General features: G+C 46.0%; 1 protein-coding gene across 3 annotated transcripts in view; it reads left to right on the top strand.

The window, feature by feature from the left end:
• Nucleotides 1-6,690, top strand: part of TMEM161B (transmembrane protein 161B) — a 97,946-nt gene extending 91,256 nt beyond the window's left edge. For all 3 annotated transcript variants that reach the window (XM_063963971.1, XM_063963970.1, XM_063963972.1), the window contains one exon: nt 4,200-6,690. In XM_063963971.1, the coding sequence (XP_063820041.1) occupies nt 4,200-4,468 (269 nt within the window). In that variant the 3' untranslated portion in view covers nt 4,469-6,690. The remainder of the gene's footprint in view (nt 1-4,199) is intronic.
• Nucleotides 6,691-22,636: the final 15,946 nt, after the last annotated feature.

The raw sequence follows: 22,636 nt of genomic DNA, 5'->3' as shown, positions 1-22,636 counted from the left end.
GGTCACGTTGGGAGACATCCCCTAGGGTAGATAAAGCGCTCACACGCCTGTCAAAGAAGGTGGCACTACCGTCTCCGGACACGGCCGCCCTAAAGGAGCCTGCAGATAGGAAGCAGGAGGCTATCCTGAAGTCGGTTTATACACACTCGGGTATTATACTGAGACCAGCTATTGCTTCAGCATGGATGTGCAGTGCTGCAGCTGCGTGGTCAGATTCCCTGTCAGAAAATATTGATACCTTAGGCAGGGACACTATATTGCTAACCATAGAGCATATTAAAGTCGCAGTCTTATACATGAGAGATGCACAGAGGGATATTTGCCGGCTGGCATCTAAAATAAGTGCAATGTCCATTTCTGCCAGGAGGGGTTTGTGGACTCGGCAGTGGACAGGGGATGCAGATTCTAAAAGGCACATGTAAGTTTTGCCTTACAAGGGTGAGGAGTTGTTTGGGGATGGTCTCTCGGACCTCGTTTCCACAGCGACAGCTGGGAAGTCAGCATTTTTACCCCATGTTCCCTCACAGCCAAAGAAAGCACCGTATTATCAGGTACAGTCCTTTCGGCCCCAGAAAGGCAAGCGGGTTAAAGGCGCGTCCTTTCTGCCCGGAGGCAGAGGTAGAGGAAAAAAGCTGCAGCATACAGCCAGTTCCCAGGAACAAAAACCCTCTCCCGCTTCCTCTAAGTCCACCGCATGACGCTGGGGCTCCACAGGCGGAGCCAGGTACGGTGGGGGCCCGTCTCAAGAACTTCAGCGACCAGTGGGCTCGCTCACGGGTGGATCCCTGGATTCTACAAGTAGTATCTCAGGGGTACAAGCTGGAATTCGAGACGTCTCCCCCTCGCCGTTTCCTCAAATCTGCCTTGCCAACAGCTCCCCCGGACAGGGAGGCAGTGCTGTAGGCAATTCACAAGCTGTATTCGCAGCAGGTGATAGTCAAGGGTACCCCTCCTTCAACAAGGAAGGGGTTACTATTCCACAATGTTTGTGGTACCGAAACCGGACGGTTCGGTGAGACCCATTTTAAATTTGAAATCCTTGAACACATATATAAAAAGGTTCAAGTTCAAGATGGAATCGCTCAGGGCGGTTATTTCAAGCCTGGAGGAAGGGGATTACATGGTATCACTGGACATCAAGGATGCTTACCTACATGTCCCCATTTACCTTCCTCACCAGGAGTACCTCAGATTTGTGGTACAGGACTGTCATTACCAATTCCAGACGTTGCCGTTTGGTCTGTCCACGGCACCGAGGGTATTTACCAAGGTAATGGCCGAAATGATGATACTCCTTCGAAAAAAGGGAGTTTTAATTATCCCATACTTGGACGATCTCCTTATAAAGGCGAGGTCCAGGGAGCAGTTGTTGATCGGAGTAGCACTATCTCGGGAGGTGCTACAACAGCACGGTTGGATTCTGAATATTCCAAAGCCACAGCTGGTTCCTACGACACGTCTACTGTTTCTGGGGATGGTTCTGGACACAGACCAGAAAAGGGTGTTTCTCCCGGAGGAGAAAGCCAAGGAGTTGTCGTCTCTAGTCAGAGATCTCCTGAAACCAAAACAGGTCTCGGTGCATCACTGCATGCGAGTCCTGGGAAATATGGTAGCTTCCTACGAAGCAATTCCATTCGGCAGGTTCCATGCAAGAATTTTTCAGTGGGATCTGTTGGACAAGTGGTCCGGATCCCATCTTCAGATGCATTGGCTGATAACCCTGTCTCCAAGGACCAGGGTGTCTCTGCTGTGGTGGCTGCAGAGCATCTTCTAGAGGGCCGCAGATTCGGCATACAGGACTGGGTCCTGGTGACCACGGATGCCAGCTTTCGAGGCTGGGGGGCAGTCACACAGGGAAGAAACTTCCAAGGGCTATGGTCAAGCCAGGAGATTTCCCTACACATAAATATTCTGGAACTAAGGGCCATCTACAATGCCCTAAGTCAGGCAAGACCCCTGCTTCAAAACCAGCCGGTACTGATCCAGTCAGACAACATCACGGCGGTCGCCCATGTAAACCGACAGGGCGGCACGAGAAGCAGGACGGCGATGGCAGAAGCCACAAGGATTCTCCGATGGGCGGAAAATCACGTGTTAGCACTGTCAGCAGTGTTCATTCCGGGAGTGGACAACTGGGAAGCAGACTTCCTCAGCAGGCACGACCTCCACCCGGGAGAGTGGGGACTTCATCCAGAAGTCTTTCAGCTGATTGTAAATCGCTGGGAACGGCCACAGGTGGACATGATGGCGTCCCGCCTCAACAAAAAGCTAGAAAGATATTGCGCCAGGTCGAGAGACCCTCAGGCAATAGCTGTGGACGCACTAGTGACACCGTGGGTGTACCAGTCTGTTTATGTGTTCCCTCCTCTTCCTCTCATACCCAAGGTGCTGAGGATAATAAGACGAAGAGGAGTAAGAACTATACTCATTGTTCCGGATTGGCCAAGAAGAGCTTGGTACCCAGAACTTCAAGAAATGATCTCAGAGGACCCATGGCCTCTGCCGCTCAGACAGGACCTGCTGCAGCAGGGGCCCTGTCTGTTCCAAGACTTACCGCGGCTGCGTTTGATGGCATGGCGGTTGAACGCCGGATCCTGAAGGAAAAGGGCATTCCGGAGGAAGTCATCCCTACGCTGATTAAAGCTAGGAAAGTAGTGATCGCAAACCATTATCACCGCATATGGCGAAAATATGTTGCGTGGTGTGAGGCCAGGAAGGCCCCAACGGAGGAATTTCAGCTGGGCCGTTACCTGCACTTCCTACAGTCAGGGGTGACTATGGGCCTAAAATTGGGTTCCATTAAGGTCCAGATTTCGGCTCTATCGATTTTCTTCCAGAAAGAACTGGCTTCACTACCTGAAGTTCAGACATTTGTTAAGGGAGTGCTGCATATTCAGCCCCCTTTTGTGCTCCCAGTGGCACCTTGGGATCTCAACGTGGTGTTGAATTTCCTAAAGTCACATTGGTTTGAACCACTTAAAACCGTGGATTTAAAATATCTCACATGGAAAGTGGTCATGCTGTTGGCCTTGGCTTCGGCCAGGCGTGTGTCAGAATTGGCGGCTTTATCATGTAAAAGCCCTTATCTGATTTTCCATATGGATAGGGCGGAATTGAGGACTCGTCCCCAATTTCTCACAAAGGTGGTTTCAGCTTTTCATTTGAACCAGCCTATTGTGGTGCCTGCGGCTACTCGTGACTTGGAGGATTCCAAGTTGCTGGACGTAGTCCGGGCCCTAAAAATCTATGTTTCCAGGACAGCTGGAGTCAGAAAGACTGACTCGCTATTTATCCTGCCTGCACCCAACAAGTTGGGTGCGCCTGCTTCAAAGCAGACTATTGCTCGCTGGATCTGTAGCACGATTCAACTTGCACATTCTGCGGCTGGACTGCCGCATCGTAAATCTGTAAAAGCCCATTCCACGAGGAAGGTGGGCTCTTCTTGGGCGGCTGCCCGAGGGGTCTCGGCTTTACAACTTTGCCGAGCAGCTACTTGGTCGGGGTCAAACACATTTGCTAAATTCTACAAGTTTGATACCCTGGCTGAGGAGGACCTAGAGTTCGCTCATTCGGTGCTGCAGAGTCATCCGCACTCTCCCGCCCGTTTGGGAGCTTTGGTATAATCCCCATGGTCCTTACGGAGTTCCCAGCATCCACTTAGGACGTTAGGGAAAATAAGATTTTACTCACCGGTAAATCTATTTCTCGTAGTCCGTAGTGGATGCTGGGCGCCCGTCCCAAGTGCGGATTGTCTGCAATACTTGTATATAGTTATTGGTTAACTAAAGGGTTATTGTTGAGCCATCTGTTGAGAGGCTCAGTTATATTTCATACTGTTAACTGGGTATAGTATCACGAGTTATACGGTGTGATTGGTGTGGCTGGTATGAGTCTTACCCGGGATTCCAAATCCTTTCCTTATTGTGTCAGCTCTTCCGGGCACAGTATCCTAACTGAGGTCTGGAGGAGGGTCATAGAGGGAGGAGCCAGTGCACACCAGGTAGTCCTAAAGCTTTCTTTAGTTGTGCCCAGTCTCCTGCGGAGCCGCTATTCCCCATGGTCCTTACGGAGTTCCCAGCATCCACTACGGACTACGAGAAATAGATTTACCGGTGAGTAAAATCTTATTTTTTTTCTCTTATGGTGACCTTTTGGGAGAAGAAACTTATGCTTCAATACATTTTTATAATGATCTCTAGGTAACCATTCTTGGGGCATCTACGACTCAAGTTCTCCATTGGAGGCAACACAAGAATCTAGCTCAGCATTCTCTGAACTGCCATGTCCTGAGGAGAAGATGAAGGCAACGGTTACCCAAATTACAATCGCACTAGGGGGTTTAAAAAACATTTTCACTCCTCTCCTCTTCCGGGGGCTCTTATCCTTTCTTACATGGTGGATAGCAGCTTGCCTTTTCTCTACAAGTCTCTTTGGTTTGTTTTATCATCAGTATTTAATAGTGGCATGAGCAACGTAACAAACCTATGTACTAAAAAGGACCAAGGATGAGACGACGAAGCTGCAACAACAAGAGCACATGTTTCGGCAGCATCACGTCTTGTTTCAATGTTTCCCTCTGTATTCTCAGGGTAAATATTGTATCATATCACTGTCGTGAGCATAATTTTCATTACCTCAGAAGAAGATGACTTAACTGCTGACTCGATCATAGATATAGTGGGATTTTATGTTGTTTTAATTGACTGGTATGTACAACAGTCCTCTTACAAAAACATCACCTTCAATTAGCTGTTCTCTAACGTCTGTTCTTTTTTTCTCACCATGTATACTCAAGTTGAGTATCCAAATTAATATTTTATTTTATTTGTTTTTTGTTTCTTTGATGGGATTTTTTTGTTTGTCGTTTTATTTTTATTATTTAGTTTCTATAGAGATCCGAGCCATATGAAGAAAGTTGAGGCTTGAAGATGACTAATAAATTTATTTCTGCTGGACCTGTCCATTTTTAGTGACACAAGTTCCAGTGGGACAGAATGTATTGCTACTGTACATTACAGTAAATGTATGTGAACAACTTTATGGTATCTGGTGACCTTTTATTGTGCCTGAAGGGCGCGTGTGTTTGAGGGAGTATATCGAGTTATATAATTCTTGTCCTATACAATCGTTTTTAAATACTCGACCACATAAACACTTAGCAAGTGTTGGTGCTAGTAGTGATACACGTCTCTGTGTGTACACATGGGGGAAGGGTTTTGGGAGTTGTGCTTGCAAAAAATAAAATGTACAATTTTTACTAAACATTCACTCCAAAAAGTAAAAAAAAAAAAAGTGTAAATGAAAGTTTGTAGCGTCTGGTGTAATAAAAAAAAAAAAGTGTATATATATATATAATATGATTTGTTTCTGGAACATTGAGAACTGTTACATGCAAAATAAGTATATAAAACATTTGTCATCCAACATCTTATTTATTTTTTTCTTCCTCTTAAGGGGTATTGTCCTTTACACGCTGCTGTAAAATATATATTTTTTAGATACAAGTATATATTTATATGCAAATGTTTAAAAGAAAAGCTTTCTATAAATTACAAGTTGGTTTTTTTTTCTTCTCTCAAATGCCATTATTCCACATACCGACTGGGCACAGCCATGTTTTAGATCTACTTTATTAATCCTGTCAATTGTTCACGCTGATGGTAGGCAATCCCTTACTTTGTGTGTTCTGTAACTCCCACCATGTTCTGTGTGGTCTGTGGGAGGAGTTGAACTGTAACTCCCACCATGTTCTATGTATGCAAGAACAGGAATAATGGAAATATAATCATGACATGGGGAGACATTTGTTGTCCTAAAGTGGTTAAACCCGGGTTTCTTAAGATCTTGGGCCCCAGACTGTTCAGCTGTTAAAGCTTTTCTCAAGCTGGGTACACACAGGGTCGAGATGTTGGTCGACCCGCCTCCACGCCGACAGAGCAGCATATACACTTACTGGTCGGCTGTTCGATATGTCCATCTGGGTGGACATTTGAATATGCCTTCCAACTGTGACGTCAGCCTTTGCAGTAAGAGCGGCCATAGACACAACCAGATGTGCCAATATACAATATCTGAACTTATATCAGCCATTAGCTGTACTGCACAGTCGTCACGCTATGTCTGTGAATGATGTAGTTCACAGGCATATCGTTTGCATAATCCCGCTGACCCACTAGCGATATATCGTCCGTTTGCTCAAACAGATTGTATATCTCCCAGTGTGTACCCAGCTATCGATTAGAACAGTTGGGTACTGCAGATTTATTAGTAATCAGAGACCTTTTGAAGAAGATGTATGCATGGCTGAGCTCAGGCAGAGTAGCACCTCTGGGTGTGCCATAATATGTGGGAGTCGTAATTTACCCATGGATGATTAAAGACTACCTGACCATGTGGTGTACTTGAAGACTGTAGCTAAAACACTGATTTGAGGTGATCATTTATAGGTAAAGGGGGAATGTGATTTATTTTAATTGCAATCAGTTTATCTTGATTTTACGTGAGATAAGTAACGTGATTAGACTTATTTAGCAGCAACAAAGGGAAATCTCATTAAATGTGTTGACGTCAGAAAAAAGGAGTTTAGTCTCAATGAAGCACATTACTAAAGAAAACTTGTCTGATGTCCTTTGTATGCATGTTGGCAACAATTATAATATACTTCTATGCATTAAAGAGGAGTTAATCTGACCTCAGCATGTTAACTTTTTTTTTCTAAAGCAGCAGCATTTTCTTAAATAAAAATTTATAATGGTTATTATGAATGTTATCACTACCCCTTATTAAGGGGAACTCTTCAAATGCCATTGTTCGATGTTACTGGCAATGTTAGTATTTCTTTGAAATGTATTTTCCAAAATTCTGGTCAGGCATAGACTTATTAAAGTCAACAGTAATGATGCAGTCATTGATCCATCAATATGACATTCATATATTTCTATATGTTGCCTTACATCTGCTCTTAAGTCACCTGGTTTTATTAATTCTGTAGCCGCAACATCCTGTGCAGCTCAGTACACTCAGAACGTTCATCGGATACTTCAGTGCTGCACTCGTGTACAATCTAATGTACCTGCTGCACCTAAACAAACCGGTGTAGTCAGAAGTCTGGTTACCTAGCGGTAATGGGGAGAATCTGAATGTCCACATTCAGCAAAATTGAAACCAAAAGCCTGAGTGTTGACTGCAGCAATACTAACCCTTGTTCTACATTGCTAACCTTTTTGTATTAATTATATCCATTTTGCAATGAAAAAAACATACTTAAAAGAACTAAATCTAAAATATTATTGCTACTTTGTTGCTGAAAATATCTAATTTTGTTTGCCAGGCCCTTAATGACGTCGCAGTTCCTTTACCTTTAGCACACTGGCATAACCCATATCTGTTTAAACATAGTTTAGGCATGCTCACAGCACACACATATTCCTCTGCCCAATAACATCAATAGACATACCAAGTCTATTCACATTATTATGACCACCGGCTAATAGCCAGATAAGCCGCTGTGTGCAGCACGGACAGCAGCTAGACTGGCTGAACTGTCGTTTAAGACACATGTCTGGTAGTCCCCAGGTTCATTTTTACGGTGAGCTGGTCCACTGTAGCGTGCCGGTCGGCCCTCATGCAACTTCGTAGCCGACGCTCACCTCTCACATTAATGGCACATGGTGCTCTGCAGTTTCCATGTCTGTTATTTGCAGTGGTGCCATTTGTCCGGTTATGATACACCTTCACCACAGCCCCAAACTGCGCTGTTTCAGAAATACTGCCACCCTTGGCCCGAAAGCCGATAATCATCCCTTTTTGCAACTCTGATAGATCGCCCCTTTTATCCATGACAGCAGCGAGTGATATGTGTGCAGATGACCTGTCGCACACCTTATATACCCACCAAGCTAGCACGTGACGTACTCAAATGTAGGAGGTGGTCATAATAATGTGACTCAACCGTGTATATTTTTCTATAAAAACTAAGGGCTATATTTATGATGCAAACAGCACTTCTTGGCAGGCGTAACATTAAAATGTAAAGGGGCTCTAGTAGTAAGTGCATAGCGTGGCATGTGCCGCACATGTTACCTGTTACTGTATGTTGAAGACAATCCCGCAATACACCCAGTTTTGTTTTTTGAGGGCCCCAGTGTGTTTTTTTTTTAGCAACTGACATAAACTAAAACTCCCAGAAGAAGTTACCTATAGACTTTGTAAATTAATTACAGGTTGAGTCTCCCTTATCCAAAATGCTTGGGACCAGAGGAATTTTGGATATGGGATTTTTCCGTATTTTGGAATAATTGCATACCATAATGAGATATCATGGTGATGGGATCTAAATCTAGGCACAGAAGGCATTTATGTTTCATATACACCTTATACACACAGCCTGAAGGTCATTTAATACAATATTTTTAATAACTGAGTATTAAACAAAGTTTGTGTACATTGAGCCATCAAAAAACAAAGGTTTCACTATCTCACTCAAAAAAGTCCGTCTACTTTTGTCTTTCGGACTGCAGGTGACCCTCCCGTCTGACGACGGTTACATTAAACCGAAATGTTAAACTGTCAGAACAGGGTCACGTATGTTCTTGATTTTTAAAAAGTCCTAGAGTGCCGCCTATCGTTTGTGATATGTTTGCTTTTTGAAGCTCAGGAGGGCACCAGGCAAGCTGTACATTTTACTACATTGGGAGTGCCGAATATCTACATCTGGTATATATATATATATATATATATATATATATATATATATATATATATATATATATTGGAAAAACGAATAAGATCGGAGCGACCACAGGTGGTAATTATTCTTAGCGACTACGTATTTTCTCAAAAATAATGCGGGGTTTATTACAAAGAACGTTTAAGACAAATGCAAAAAAGAGAAATATATATAAAGGACAACATAAAAGAGTACTTTAAAAACCATGAGGGCACATAAAAGACAAGTAGAAATGGTGCTAAAATTCATGCACTAAAAAATGAGGATATTAAAAATAGCTAGAACTAAAATATGTAAAAAATACATATAAAAAAATTCATATAAGAAAGGCAGCTTGGGGGCGTGGCTTCGGCGGACATGGAGTAGCACACAGACTGTGTGGCTCTCCAGCTTTATCATCCGACTTCTACATCCTGTGTCCCCCCTTGGGTCTGCAGATTGCCCCAGTGCAGATGTGAGGCTGTGGAGGGACCTCTATGTTCATTTGGGAGCCGCGGGCTGCTCTCCCGCTGTGGCCGGACTGTTTCTCTGCTCGGGGCGCCGGAGCCTGCTACACCACGTGGGACGCTGCTCTCCCGTCCTCCCGCGCTGCCGCTCTAAGCGCTGCCCGTGCCCGCTCCTGCTGCCGCCGCTGTGTAGAGCCAAGACGCCGGGGGCCCTGTTAAGAGCTCTGCTTGTGCCCAGAGGAGAGGCTGATAAATCCTCTGCTACGGTGCTGCCGCGGGTCCTGCCGCCGATCCCTTGATTTACCGCTGAGGCTCCTGCTCCCTTGCCTGTCTCCTGGGGAACCACTTACACCGTTGGGGGGAACAGGGTGCACCTTGGGGGACCTGTGGGAGAGCTTCCCTGCCTCCAGACCTGGGATAACAGTGTATGCTGGCTGCGTGTGGCTCCTCTGCTGGGTTGCCATATTACCCTAGCACACTGTGCAGCTTGCTTTACACGCTCTCTCCTGGTGACCCTCTGCAATTGTTATTGTGTGTAGCATCTGGATGATCTGCAGCTAGACGGAGTTGATACATCTCCATAGGCAGCCTCTGGACAGTACTGATATACTACGTGTCCATAGGGTAGCAGCTGGACATTTTGATATACCATACTATATATTTTCACCCATAGCAGCTGGACGACTGATATACTATACTCCCCTACTCTCTGCCATCGGCTTGGCTATAATGGTCAAACCTCATCAATCTGCCGCTGCTGCGGCAAAGCTAGAGAAATTTGCTAGAAATCCTCCGACACGTTCCCAGCCGGGAGGGGGGGTACAGTCGACTTCATCGCCACCCTCTCCGTCAACTAGCTCCTCGTCGGTGGAGGCTACAGATGCCGCTTTGCAGAAGGTGCTGGATGCGGTTACGGCCAGCGAAGCCCGCTTAGCCGACAGGATCGGTCAGGTCCAGGCGGACTTATCCATTATACACCAAGACCTTCAGCGGGTGCGAGAGAGGGTTGGTGAGGTTGAGACACGCATATCCACACTGGAGGACACGGTTACGCCACTTGGTAGACGTACTTCTGCTCTGGAGTCACAGATGTCGGAGGTACATAGAAAGATGATGGATATGGAGGGAAGATTGCGACGGAACAATGTCCGCTTTGTTGGTCTCCCTGAGAAAGAGGAGGGTGCCTCCCCCGAGAAATTTCTTGAGAAATGGCTGCTGGATGAGTTCGGAGTGGAGGAGTTCACCTCACATTTTGCGGTGGAGCGCGCTCACAGAGTCCCGATGCGCCCTTTGCCTCCGGGGGCACCCCCCCGTACGTTTATTGCCAAGCTACTTCACTACCGGGATAGGGACGTGATTCTGAAACTGGCCCGTACTAAGGGCCCCCTCAAGTGGAACGGCTCTCCGATCTCAGTCTTTCCGGATTTTGCTATTGACGTTCAGAAGGATAGAGCTCAGTTTGTCCCTGTGAAACGCAGGCTGCGTGAACTGAACCTCCCCTATGCTATGCTCTTCCCGTCTAAACTGCGGGTAGTCTCTGATGGAGAAACTAAATTCTTCACGTCTCCCCGTGAGGCGTCTGTGTGGTTGGACAGACGCTTTCCGGCATGGCGGGCACTGGCCGCTGACTGAACTCATGCATACAGTTTCTCTATTTGCAAGTATACTGTTTATTTACTGCCTGTGGTGTTTCGTGGGAGGGAGGTGCTAACACTATTGGCGGGGAGATTACTGGGTTATTATTAGGAGATAATATTCTGTTTTTCATAGGATGTTGCGGTGCTCATCTCTATCCATATATCTGCCCCCTGTTGCCTTTGGGTAATATCCTGGTTTAGTTCTCTATACAGGTTGAGTATCCCATATCCATATATTCCGAAATACGGAATATTCCGAAATACGGAATTTTTTGAGTGAGAGTGAGATAGTGAAACTTTGTTTTCTGATGGCTCAATGTACACAAACTTTGTTTAATACACAGAGTTATTAAAAATAATGGATTAAATGACCTTCAGGCTGTGTGTATAAGTTGTATATGAAACATAAATGAATTGTGTGAATGTACACACACTTTGTTTAATGCACAAAGTTATTAAAAATAATGGCTAAAATGACCTTCAGGCTGTGTGTATAAGGTGTATATGAAACATAAATGCATTCTGTGCTTAGACTTCGGTCCCAACACCATGATATCTCATTATGGTATGCAATTATTCCGAAATACGGAAAAATCCCATATCCAAAATACTTCTGGTCCCAAGCATTTTGGATAAGGGAGACTCAACCTGTACTAGTTTCGGGACCGCCTGCATATATCTGTCTCGCTGTATGGTCCCAAATAGTTATGTCAATAGGGTTGTTTTGGCGGCCCTGGGGGGGGGACTTGAGTTTAGCTGGAAGCTTCTCCCGTCTTGAAGTCACTAAATTCTTGGCCCCCTTTTTGGTTTCTTTTGGCCTGGTAAAATGTGTTATTGTTATTAAGTTTTGCCTTAGTTGTTAGGGTTTGTTGTTTTAGAGGGTTGGTCGTTCGGGAATCAGGTATGCTGCAAGTTCTTAGTGGTATACGGGGTGGGGGTTCTGTTAGGAAATTATTGTTTTGTTTTTATTTTCTGATGTGCAATGTGCTTGTCTCTAGTGTGCTTCTGTTGCAGCTAATCGGGGGTATGGTTTGCTGGGAATGTGCTGGGGGTGGCTGGTCGCGGGTCATCTGCTTTATTATTGCGCTGCTTTGTTATGGCTTTGGTTAAGTTTCTGTCCTGGAATGTGAGGGGGATCAATGACAAAATTAAGCGTTCCCTGGTACTCAGACAGGTCAAACAGTACGCATCGGATGTGGTTTGTTTGATGGAGACCCACTTGGTGGGTACAAGGATCATGTCTCTTAGAAAGCCGTGGGTGGGGTGGGCTTTCCACTCCATGCACACCGCAGCGTCCCGGGGAGTGTCGATCTTGATTAAAAAGTCTGTGCCTTTCATGCTTGATAGTGTACAAACAGATCAATGGGGGAGGTATGTGTTTTTAAAATGTAAAATTAACTCTGTTCCCTTGCTGTTGCTGGCTGTATATGTACCACCTCCATATTCGTCTGACGTACTCAAAAGGGCATCTATTTTTATGGCTGCGTCCCCGGGGGTGGCTACCATATGTATGGGTGACTTTAACAATGTTTTACATCATGAATTGGATAGGTTGTCTACTGCATTCTTCAACCCACAGCCGAAACGGTCCTTATTTGCAGATACGGTCTCTGAGCTGGGCTTGGTCGATCCCTGGAGATTGAAATATCCTGACCTGAGGCAGTATTCCTGTTTCTCACACTCCCACGCTTGCTTCTCTAGGATAGACCTGGCCCTCCTCTCTCGGGAGCTCCTGCCTATGATTCAAAATGTTAGATATGAGACTAGGGGTATTTCAGATCACTCCCCTGTATCGGTTCATGTTGACTTGAGTTGTCAGAGAGGCCAGGCAGTATGGAAGCTTAACCCTTTCTGGCTCACGCATATGGGTGAGGGATCCGAATTGGAGGTTAGCTGGTTGGAATTCTTTGATTCTCATGCAGATACTACCGATATCTCCTTATTGTGGGATACCTTTAAAGCCTTCCTGAGAGGGACCTTGATCAAAAGAGTGGGTAGTCTTAAATCCTCTTTTAGGAAACGGGAAGCTAACCTGGAGGCTTGTGTCATCGCTTCTGAGATGGTATACATACAGGATGGCTTAGACAGCTCTAAATTAGACTGGCTCCATGCTCAGAAAGAATGGAAGGAGTATCTATTGGGGAAAACCCAGCATAGGCTTCTATTCTCCTCCCATGTTCAATACGCTACAGGGGATAGACCGGGCTCATATTTGGCTAATCTTGCCAGGGGGGACCGTTCCTCTCGTACGGTGGTGGAGATTGTGAATTCGGCTGGGATAGTGTTGGATCGCACTCCCCAAATTGTCACGGAATTTGTATCTTACTATCAAGCGCTCTATAGCTCCAAACTCACAAGTTCCCCATTAGAATTGTGTGACTATTTAGATCGAATCCAGTTGCCCTGTATTACTAGTGAGGCTAGAGCTCTTCTAGATGCTCCCATATCAGTGGAAGAGATAGAGGCAGCAATCACCGCATCTCCAGATGGTAAGGCCTGTGGCCTAGATGGTATTCCAACCGAACTGTATAAGAAACATGCAAAATTTTTCGCCCCTCAGTTGCTTCATTTATTTAATACTATATTTGCTCAAAATGCGCTTCCCCCTTCTATGGCGGAGGCATTAATTATAGTGATTCCCAAGCCGGATAAGGACCCCAAGAGAGTTGAATCATATCGTCCTATCTCTCTGCTACCCACAGATGTTAAAATCCTAGCCAAGGTCCTGGCTTCCAGACTTAATCAGGTTATAACCCAAATTATTCACCCGGACCAAACAGGCTTTATGCCTGGTAAGTCCACTGCTGTTAATTTAAGGCGCTTGTTTACTCACTTTCAGGTTTCTTGTGGGGAGGCCTGCTCTTCTGTTGTAGCCTCTTTGGATGCCGCAAAGGCCTTCGATTCGGTGGAGTGGGCCTTCCTGTGGGAAACCATGAGTAGATTTGGCATGGGCCCTAATTTTATTAAATATGTTAAACTACTTTACTCACTGCCCATGGCCAGGGTCTCCGTGAATGGATACGTATCACACTCCTTCCCCTTGTCCAGGGGAACGAGGCAAGGCTGCCCTCTGTCCCCTACCTTGTTTGCCGTAGCTATTGAGCCATTGGCCTGTTTGATTAGAGGCAGTAAAGATATTCTCGGTATTAGGGTGGGCGCAAGAGAAGATAGAATAGCATTGTATGCGGATGATCTTTTGTTATTTATTGATGATTATGTCTCCTCTATGCCTATAATTCTGGATATGATTAATACTTATGGACACTTCTCCGGGCTCACTATAAACTGGGACAAATCGAATATCACTCCACTTAAGGGTCCGATGCCGGTTTCCCCACTGATTCATATCCCGCTTAAATGGGTAGATTCTTTCAAGTATCTGGGGATATGGGTATCGAATGACCCTTGTACTTATGTCTCTCTTAATATTACACCGCAGACTGTCTATCTCCGTTCGAAAGTCAAGGTCTGGGGGAATTTGCCTCTAACTATAACTGGTAGGGTCAACCTGGTGAAAATGGTGTATCTACCTAAGCTCCTTTATGTTCTTCAGCAGTCACCTATATATATTGGCTTGAAAATATTCAGGCAAATTGATAGCTTGTTGTCTTCCTTGATCTGGGCCGACAGAAGAGCACGTTTGAAGCTTGACACCTTGTCTAGTCCAAGATCGGCAGGGGGCTTGGCCCTCCCTATTTTTAAATTTTACTACTACGCTGCGCAACTAGCGCATATCTGGGAATGGGTGACTTACTCCGATAGTCTCACTATGCACTCGCAAATGCTCTTGCAGGAGTATCCTGATGGCACGCCATTACAGCTGCTACTCTGTGGGAATATTAAATTATCTAAGGTCCCCATAATAAAACAAGCCACTCTTGTATGGAAGCAAGTACATGCTATCTTGAAGGGCCAAGGTATAGACCCGGACACGCCATTAGATAATGTCCTTAGTTTCCCAGAATTAGCCTCGCTCCAAACCGGGGCAGTATGGGGGAAGTGGGGGGTAACATCCCTGGGGCATTTGTATAATGGCGATATATTAAAATCTTTCCAGCAGCTCCAACAGGACTTTAATGTGCCCTCTCCATATTTCTATCGGTATTTGCAACTGAGACATGCGATTAATGCACAGTTTTCTAATGCCCCTCCGATGATTCTAGACTCCCCAATTAAATCACTTCTACAAACTCTGGGGGGCGGCCATTTGGTTTCCAGTATATATATGAGTATGCTTCAGTCCCACTATTCTGACCCGCTGTCTTCCCTTAGGAATAAATGGGAAGCTGACCTGGGACCAATTTCGGACGAGATATGGGAGGGAGCTTTATGCTCTCCACGGTTATCTACCACCACCACTAGATATCAGCAAATCCAACTGTTTATTGTGCACAGAGTGTATATGACGCCGGTGAGATTGGCCCGCATAGGCGGTACCCACTCTGCCGGATGTCCTAAGTGTGGCGGTTTGGGTGCTGATTTTTGGCACATTATTTGGCTTTGCCCTAAGATAGCAGTATTCTGGTCTGGTATTATTAATGTCATAGTGTCGACTGGAATTCCATCGGTTGTGTGTACCCCGGCGGTGTGTGTGTTGTCGGCCTTGGAGGAAGACGCCTTGGATGCTCCTAGCAAACGATACCTGATCAATCTGTGTGCTCTAGCTAAGGTGTGTGTTGCTAAACTATGGTTGGCTAAGGATGCTCCTACTGTACAGTCTTGGGTTTCGCTTGTTAATACAACGGCCGCTCATGAGAAGTACGTATACATGGCCAGGAAGGCGGGGAAGAAGTATTATGACTTGTGGGGCAGATGGCTCAGCTCTCCTGACTTGACGAACCATAGTGACTGACACTCTCCACTGTGTGTCTAATACTGGGGTGTGATGGGGGGATAGGCCACGCTTCGTGGAGTACGTGTGGAGTTATGCGAGGGGGGTCTACATTAGCAATGGGACTGTCCCTCTCGTGCGTCGCCCCCTGGGACCCGCGGCCTGCCAACCATTTGCCCGTACTGCCGTTAGTGATGTATAATTACAATTAGCGGGTTGGCTGTCTGGAAGTATTTGAATGTTGAATCTGATTAAGTTGATTTGACATGTCATCTCTCCTGATTTACACAGGTATATTTGAGAGATAAGCCTGCACATTTTATTTACTTGTTATGATTGTAATGCTGTAATGTTGTGAATTGGGAATCTGCGTATTCCCTTGTTTTGCATATACAGGTTGAGTATCCCTTATCCAAAATGCTTGGGACCAGAGGTATTTTGGATATCGGATTTTTCCGTAGTTTGGAATAATTGCATACCATAATGAGATATCATGGTGATGGGACCTAAATCTAAGCACAGAATGCATTTATGTTTCATATACACCTTATACACACAGCCTGAAGGTCATTTTAGCCAATATTTTTTATAACTTTGTGCATTAAACAAAGTGTGTCTACATTCACACAATTAATTTATGTTTCATATACACCTTATACACACAGCCTGGGGGTCATTTAATACAATATTTTTAATAACTTTGTGTATTAAACAAAGTTTGTGTACATTGAGCCATCAAAAAACAAAGATTTCACTATCTCACTCTTTCTCAAAAAAGTCCGTATTTCGGAATATTCCGTATTTCGGAATATTTGGATATGGGATACTCAACCTGTATTCCCTTTTTTTTTCTTTTTCTCTCTCTCTTTCTTTTGTTGTTTAGTGGTTTTGTCTTGTTTAAACTGCAAATGTAAAATCAATAAAAAATTATTGAATTAAAAAAAAAAAGAAAGGCAGCTTAACTGAGGATTCTATAGTAGCAGGATTTACCCAGCGCGTTTCGTCTGGTCTGACTTCATCAAGGGGTGGTGGACAGAGTGGGACACATCCTCTATATATACCCCTATGGGTGAGGAAGTGATTGATTACCTCACTTCCTGTAATTAATTTGCATTAGAGAACAGGATACAAAAAACACATAAAACACATATTGACTGGAACTAATAGGAGGGGAGACTGTGAATACAGTAAAGCGCTGTGTTTGCGCTTAAAAATATGTAAGGAGTCCTTGTAAAGCTCTCTTTTCTTTCAGGGGAGTTCATTTCCGGTATGCGACGCTACTCGCGTCATTTCCGCCCCACTTCCGGTGTCCGAGAACTCTTTGCGCATGCGACGGCTGATGTAAAGGGAGATGCGGCGGCCATCTTAGTGTAGTCCGGACTGTAAGACAGTCCCATGTAGTAGAAGCGGGTGCCGGCGGCCATATTTCCATTGACAATATTCATTCAAATGGATTGGTAATGGTTGTTCCATTGTCTCCAAACCGGAGGAACACATAAAAAAGAGATATAAAAGCGAAATCAGTGCTTATAAAATAAGAATTTACTTACCGATAATTCTATTTCTCGGAGTCCGTAGTGGATGCTGGGGTTCCTGAAAGGACCATGGGGAATAGCGGCTCCGCAGGAGACAGGGCACAAAAAAGTAAAGCTTTACTAGGTCAGGTGGTGTGCACTGGCTCCTCCCCCTATGACCCTCCTCCAGACTCCAGTTAGGTACTGTGCCCGGACGAGCATACACAATAAGGGAGGCATTTTGAATCCCGGGTAAGACTCATACCAGCCACACCAATCACACCGTACAACTTGTGATCTAAACCCAGTTAACAGTATGATAACAGAAAGGGCCTCTTAAAGATGGCTCCTTAACAATAACCCGAATTAGTTAACAATAACTATGTACAAGTATTGCAGATAATCCGCACTTGGGATGGGCGCCCAGCATCCACTACGGACTCCGAGAAATAGAATTATCGGTAAGTAAATTCTTATTTTCTCTATCGTCCTAAGTGGATGCTGGGGTTCCTGAAAGGACCATGGGGATTATACCAAAGCTCCCAAACGGGCGGGAGAGTGCGGATGACTCTGCAGCACCGAATGAGAGAACTCCAGGTCCTCCTTTGCCAGGGTATCAAATTTGTAAAATTTTACAAACGTGTTCTCCCCCGACCACGTAGCTGCTCGGCAGAGTTGTAATGCCGAGACCCCTCGGGCAGCCGCCCAAGATGAGCCCACCTTCCTTGTGGAGTGGGCTTTTACAGTTTTAGGCTGTGGCAGGCCTGCCACAGAATGTGCAAGTTGAATTGTGTTACAAATCCAACGAGCAATCGACTGCTTAGAAGCAGGTGCGCCCAACTTGTTGGGTGCATACAGTATAAACAGCGAGTCAGATTTTCTGACTCCAGCCGTCCTTGAAATGTATATTTTTAAAGCTCTGACAACGTCCAACAACTTGGAGTCCTCCAAGTCGCTAGTGGCCGCAGGCACCACAATAGGTTGGTTCAGATGAAATGCTGATACCACTTTAGGGAGAAAATGCGGACGAGTCCGCAGTTCTGCCCTATCCGAATGGAAGATTAGATAAGGGCTTTTATAAGATAAAGCCGCCAATTCAGATACTCTCCTGGCAGAAGCCAGGGCCAGTAACATAGTCACTTTCCATGTGAGATATTTCAAATCCACCTTTTTCAATGGTTCAAACCAATGGGATTTGAGGAAATCTAAAACTACATTTAGATCCCACGGTGCCACCGGAGGCACCACAGGAGGCTGTATATGCAGTACTCCTTTGACAAAAGTCTGGACCTCAGGGACAGAGGCCAATTCTTTTTGGAAGAATATTGACAGGGCCGAAATTTGAACCTTAATGGATCCCAATTTGAGACCCATAGACAATCCTGATTGTAGGAAATGTAGGAAACGACCCAGTTGAAATTCCTCCGTCGGAACACTCCGATCCTCGCACCACGCAACATATTTTCGCCAAATGCGGTGATAATGTTTCACGGTGACTTCCTTCCGTGCCTTAATCAAGGTAGGAATGACTTCTTCTGGAATGCCTTTCCCTTTTAGGATCTGGCGTTCAACCGCCATGCCGTCAAACGCAGCCGCGGTAAGTCTTGAAAGAGACAGGGACCCTGCTGTAGCAGGTCCCTTCTCAGAGGTAGAGGCCACGGTTCGTCCGTGAGCATCTCTTGAAGTTCCGGGTACCAAGTTCTTCTCGGCCAATCCGGAACCACTAGTATTGTTCTTACTCTTCTTTGCCGTATGATCTTCAATACCTTTGGTATGAGCGGCAGAGGAGGAAACACATACACTGACTGGTACACCCAAGGAGTTACCAGTGCGTCCACAGCTATTGCCTGTGGATCTCTTGACCTGGCGCAATATTTGTCCAGTTTCTTGTTGAGGCGAGACGCCATCATGTCTACAATTTGTCTTTCCCAACGGTCTATTAACATGTTGAAGACCTCTGGATGTAGACCCCACTCTCCCGGATGAAGATCGTGTCTGCTGAGGAAGTCTGCTTCCCAGTTGTCCACGCCCGGGATGAACACTGCTGACAGTGCTATCACGTGATTCTCCGCCCAGCGAAGAATCTTGGCAGCTTCTGCCATTGCACTCCTGCTTCTTGTGCCGCCCTGCCTGTTTACATGGGCGACCGCCGTGATGTTGTCCGACTGAATCAACACCGGCTTCCCTTGCAGGAGAAGTTCCGCCTGGCTTAGAGCATTGTAGATTGCTCTTAGTTCCAGAATGTTTATGTGAAGAGACTTTTCCAGGCTCGTCCATACTCCCTGGAAGTTTCTTCCTTGTGTGACTGCTCCCCAGCCTCTCAGGCTGGCGTCCGTGGTCACCAGGATCCAATCCTGAATGCCGAATCTGCGGCCTTCTAATAGGTGAGCCTTCTGCAACCACCACAGAAGTGACACCCTTGTCTTTGGTGACAGGGTTATTCGCAGGTGCATCTGCAGATGCGACCCTGACCATTTGTCCAACAGATCCCTTTGGAATATTCTTGCATGGAATCTGCCGAATGGAATTGCTTCGTAAGAAGCCACCATTTTTCCCAGGACTCTTGTGCATTGATGTACTGACACCTTTCCTGGTTTTAGGAGGTTCCTGACCAGGTCGGATAACTCCTTGGCTTTTTCCTCGGGAAGGAAAACCTTTTTCTGGACCGTGTCCAGAATCATTCCTAGGAACAGCAGACGAGTTGTCGGGATTAATTGGGATTTTGGAATATTCAGAATCCACCCGTGTTGTCTTAGCACCTCTTGAGATAGTGCTAATCCTGTCTCCAGCTGTTCTCTGGACCTTGCCCTTATCAGGAGATCGTCCAAGTATGGGATAACTAATACGCCTTTTCTTCGAAGAAGAATCATCATCTCGGCCATTACCTTGGTAAAGACCCGAGGCGCCGTGGACAATCCGAACGGCAGCGTCTGAAACTGATAGTGACAGTTTTGAACAACGAACCTGAGGTACCCCTGGTGTGCGGGGTAAATCGGAACGTGGAGATACGCATCCTTGATGTCCAAGGATACCATAAAGTCCCCTTCTTCCAGGTTCGCTATCACTGCTCTGAGTGACTCCATCTTGAACTTGAACTTTTTTATGTAGATGTTCAAGGACTTTAGATTTAGAATAGGCCTTACCGAGCCATCCGGCTTCGGTACCACAAATAGAGTGGAATAATACCCCTTTCCTTGTTGTAAGAGGGGTACTTTGACTATCACCTGCTGAGAGTACAGCTTGTGAATGGCGTCCAAAACCATCTCCCTTTCGGACGAGACGGTTGGTAACGCAGACTTCAGGAAACGATGAGGAGGATCCGTCTCTAATTCCAACCTGTACCCCTGAGATATTATCTGCAGGATCCAGGGGTCTACCTGCGAGTGAGCCCACTGCGCGCTGTAATTTTTGAGACGGCCGCCCACTGTCCCCGAGTCCGCTTGAGAGGCCCCAGCGTCATGCTGAGGTTTTTGCAGGAGCCGGGGAGGGCTTCTGTTCCTGGGAAGGAGCTGCCTGTTGGTGTCTCTTCCCTCTGCCTCTGCCTCGTGGCAGGTACGACAAGCCCTTTGCTCTCTTATTTTTGTAGGAGCGAAAGGGCTGCGGTTGAAAGGTCGGTGCCTTTTTCTGTTGGGGAGTGACTTGAGGTAAAAAGGTGGATTTCCCGGCAGTAGCCGTGGCCACCAAGTCTGATAGACCGACTCCAAATAACTCCTCCCCTTTATACGGCAAAACTTCCATATGACGTTTTGAATCCGCATCACCTGTCCACTGTCGTGTCCATAAGGCTCTTCTGGCTGAAATGGACATAGCACTCACCCGAGATGCCAGTGTGCAGATATCTCTCTGTGCATCACGCATATAGATAAATGCATCCTTTATTTGTTCTAACGACAGCAAAACCTTGTCCCTATCTAGGGTATCAATATTTTCAATCAGGGATTCTGACCAAACTACTCCAGCACTGCACATCCAGGCAGTTGCTATAGCTGGTCGTAGTATAACACCTGCATGTGTGTATATACTCTTTTGAATAACTTCCATCCTCCTATCTGATGGATCCTTAAGTGCGGCCGTCTCAGGAGAGGGTAACGCCACTTGTTTAGATAAGCGTGTGAGCGCCTTGTCCACCTTAGGGGGTGTTTCCCAGCGCGCCCTAACCTCTGGCGGGAAAGGGTATAATGCCAATAATTTTTTTTTTGAAATTATCAACTTTCTATCAGGAGCAACCCACGCTTCATCACACACGTCATTTAACTCTTCTGATTCAGGAAAAACTGTTGGTAGTTTTTTCACACCATACATAATACCCTGTTTTACGGTATCTGTAGTATCAGCTAAATGTAACGTCTCCTTCATTGCCAAAATCATATAACGTGTGGCCCTACTGGAAAATACGTTTGAATTTCCACCGTCGTCACTAGAATCAGTGCCTGTGTCTGGGTCTGTGTCGACCGACTGAGGCAAAGGGCGTTTTACAGCCCCTGACGGTGTTTGAGGCGCCTGGACAGGCATTAATTGATTGTCCGGCCGCCTCATGTCCTCAACCGACTGTTTAAGTGAAGATAAACTATCACGTAATTCCACAAATAAAGGCATCCATTCTGGTGTCGACCCCCTGGGGGGTGACATCTGCATATTTGGCAATTGCTCCGCCTCCACACCAATATCGTCCTCATACATGTCGACACCACGTACCGACACACACAGCAAACACACAGGGAATGCTCTAATGAAGACAGGACCCACTAGCCCTTTTGGGGAGACAGAGGGAGAGTCTGCCAGCACACACCAAAAAGCGCTATATATAACAGGGATAGCCTTATAATTAAGTGCTCCCTTATAGCTGCTTTAATATATACAATATATAGCCATTAATGTGCCCCCCCTCTCTGTTTTACCCTGTTTCTGTAGTGCAGTGCAGGGGAGAGACCTGGGAGCCGTCCTGACCAGCGGAGCTGTGACAGAAAATGGCGCCGTGTGCTGAGGAGATAGGCCCCGCCCCTTTTTCGGCGGGTTCTTCTCCCGCTATTATTTTAGTCAGGCAGGGGTTAAATATCTCCATATAGCCCCTGTGGGCTATATGTGAGGTATTTTTAGCCTTTTATAAGGTTTTTATTTGCCTCTCAGAGCGCCCCCCCCCAGCGCTCTGCACCCTCAGTGACTGCCGTGTGAAGTGTGCTGAGAGGAAAATGGCGCACAGCTGCAGTGCTGTGCGCTACCTTATGAAGACTGAGGAGTCTTCAGCCGCCGGTTTCTGGACCTCTTCACGCTTCAGCATCTGCAAGGGGGTCGGCGGCGCGGCTCCGGGACCGGACTCCATGGCTGGGCCTGTGTTCGATCCCTCTGGAGCTAATGGTGTCCAGTAGCCAAGCAGCAAATCCACTCTGCACGCAGGTGAGTTTACTACTTCTCCCCTAAGTCCCTCGTTGCAGTGATCCTGTTGCCAGCAGGACTCACTGTAAAGTAAAAAAACCTAAACT

The sequence above is a fragment of the Pseudophryne corroboree genome, chromosome 1, assembly GCF_028390025.1.
Source record: "Pseudophryne corroboree isolate aPseCor3 chromosome 1, aPseCor3.hap2, whole genome shotgun sequence".
In the NCBI taxonomy this organism is placed as follows: domain Eukaryota; kingdom Metazoa; phylum Chordata; class Amphibia; order Anura; family Myobatrachidae; genus Pseudophryne; species Pseudophryne corroboree.
Note: the sequence above shows the minus strand (reverse complement) of the source record. Positions and strands in the feature narration are given on the sequence as shown.